This window comes from Phytophthora parasitica (genome assembly GCF_000247585.1).
Source record: "Phytophthora parasitica INRA-310 unplaced genomic scaffold supercont2.21, whole genome shotgun sequence".
Lineage (NCBI taxonomy): Eukaryota > Oomycota > Peronosporomycetes > Peronosporales > Peronosporaceae > Phytophthora > Phytophthora nicotianae.
In genome coordinates this window covers 811,142-812,799 of record NW_008649007.1, presented here as the reverse complement: position 1 = coordinate 812,799, position 1,658 = coordinate 811,142, and the positions used below count along the sequence as shown (strand labels likewise).

Here is a 1,658-nt window from a genome sequence, read left to right as displayed (position 1 = left end):
GTCACCTCATCGCCAGCCGAGCTGCGGCGAACCTCGAAGCCCACCTTGCTGCCGCGCTCGAAGTCCGACACCTCAGCGATCAGCTCGAACGAAGCACCCGTCGAGTTCAGCACCTGCGACGAACCGTTCACCGACACGCTCGCTACCTGCTCGATCGCGTTCTCGTTACGGAGCAGCTGCAGGTCACTCAGCGGCTTAACGCCGAGCGTCTTAATGGTCTTGCTCTGCTTGGTCGTGCCGTCACCACACGACACGTCCTTCGAGTTGGACACGATCCAGTCACCCTTACCGACCAGGTGCACGTCGACGTCATAGATATCACGCACAATGGTGATACCTACCTCGCGGGGCACCGACAGGATACCGTCCCAGCCCTGTGGTTGTCCCGTGGTGAAGTTGTTGCCCTCGGTGATCCAGCCAAGAAGAACGTTCCTGTTCTCCCTGTCCGAGTAAATGATGTTGGCGTACCAGTCGCTACGGTCCGACACACCCACCATCAGAGGCGTGAATAGTCCCGCCTCAGGATCGACCTCCACGCCGCAGCCACCACCGGAGAACGAGCCCGTGGCCCACATCGGGTACCGGTTCGGATCACCCTCCGCGGCGAATAGCATCAAGTTGTGCACTTCACCATCCTCGTCCTCAATTTCACGGTACACCGTGGTCTCGAAATTGAAGCCCCAGTTCGCGCTGTAGGGAGAGAACGTCGTGTTCTTCTCCTGTGATAAAAGGTAGCCCTTGTACTCCCAGTTGACGTAGTCTTCCGCGTGGTACAGGAAAATGCGGGGGCCGACGTCGTGGATACCTCCAGCCACCAATAGATAGTTGCTGCCGTTGGAGGCGACGTAGCCGAAGTGAGTGTCCAATGCCTTCGAGTGAAAAACGTTGGGATCGCGCCAGCCAGTGACGTTTAGGCCCTCAGGTGGTAGCTCGATCAGAGGCTCACTACCCTTCTGCCAGGTCTTGCCATTGTCTTCCGTAGTGGCGTACACAACGTGCTCACCAAAAAGATACTTTTTGGTCCAATGGATGGGGAGTGCCGTGACACCCGTGTAGAACACTGTGCGCTTGCCACCGATGGCGTTGCCCATAGCACTTCCCGAGAACACGCCTAGGTAGTCCCACTTATCCTCGAACGGACGGAGAGCATTGGGGTAGTCCTCCCATGTCACTTGATCTTTCGACACGGCGTGTCCCCATGTTGCGTTGCCCCATACCGTCGAGTTGGGGTTGTACTGGTAAAAGAGGTGGTAGAGATCAGTCTCCTCGTCGTAGTACGGTCCGCAAGGGTCGTTGATCCAGTTGTCACGTCCCAAGAAATGGTAAACCGGGCGGAACTGCTTAAAAAGTTCGGTGCCGGGCTTGGCTGGAACGATATCGGCACGAGTAATCTGCGGGCTGACGACAAGCGCGCTCACGAATGCGGCGAAGATCACCACGCCCGGAATCATCTTCATTCCTGGTTGATGCTTGGACTTGGATCCTTCGGGGATGCGAAGAAAATTTAAGAATGAGCTGGACCAAGCAGAACGGCGTTCATGTATCATTGAAGAGCCAGTGTCTATCGTTGGGGCTCTTGGGACGTGCTTGTAATTGATGAAGGATTGGCCACAAGCATTGAGTATCTATTACTTAAGTACAGTATTATGCCGATAGCC

General features: G+C 55.9%; 1 protein-coding gene across 1 annotated transcript in view; it reads right to left on the bottom strand.

Moving 5' to 3' along the window:
• The window catches only part of PPTG_09929 (hypothetical protein), a gene marked incomplete at both ends in the record, with an annotated part of 2,019 nt that extends 562 nt beyond the window's left edge, over window positions 1-1,457 (bottom strand). Inside the window, one exon of the mRNA XM_008905716.1 lies at window positions 6-1,457. Within this exon, the coding sequence (XP_008903964.1) occupies window positions 6-1,457 (1,452 nt within the window). The remainder of the gene's footprint in view (window positions 1-5) is intronic.
• Between the last annotated feature and the right edge of the window lie 201 nt (window positions 1,458-1,658).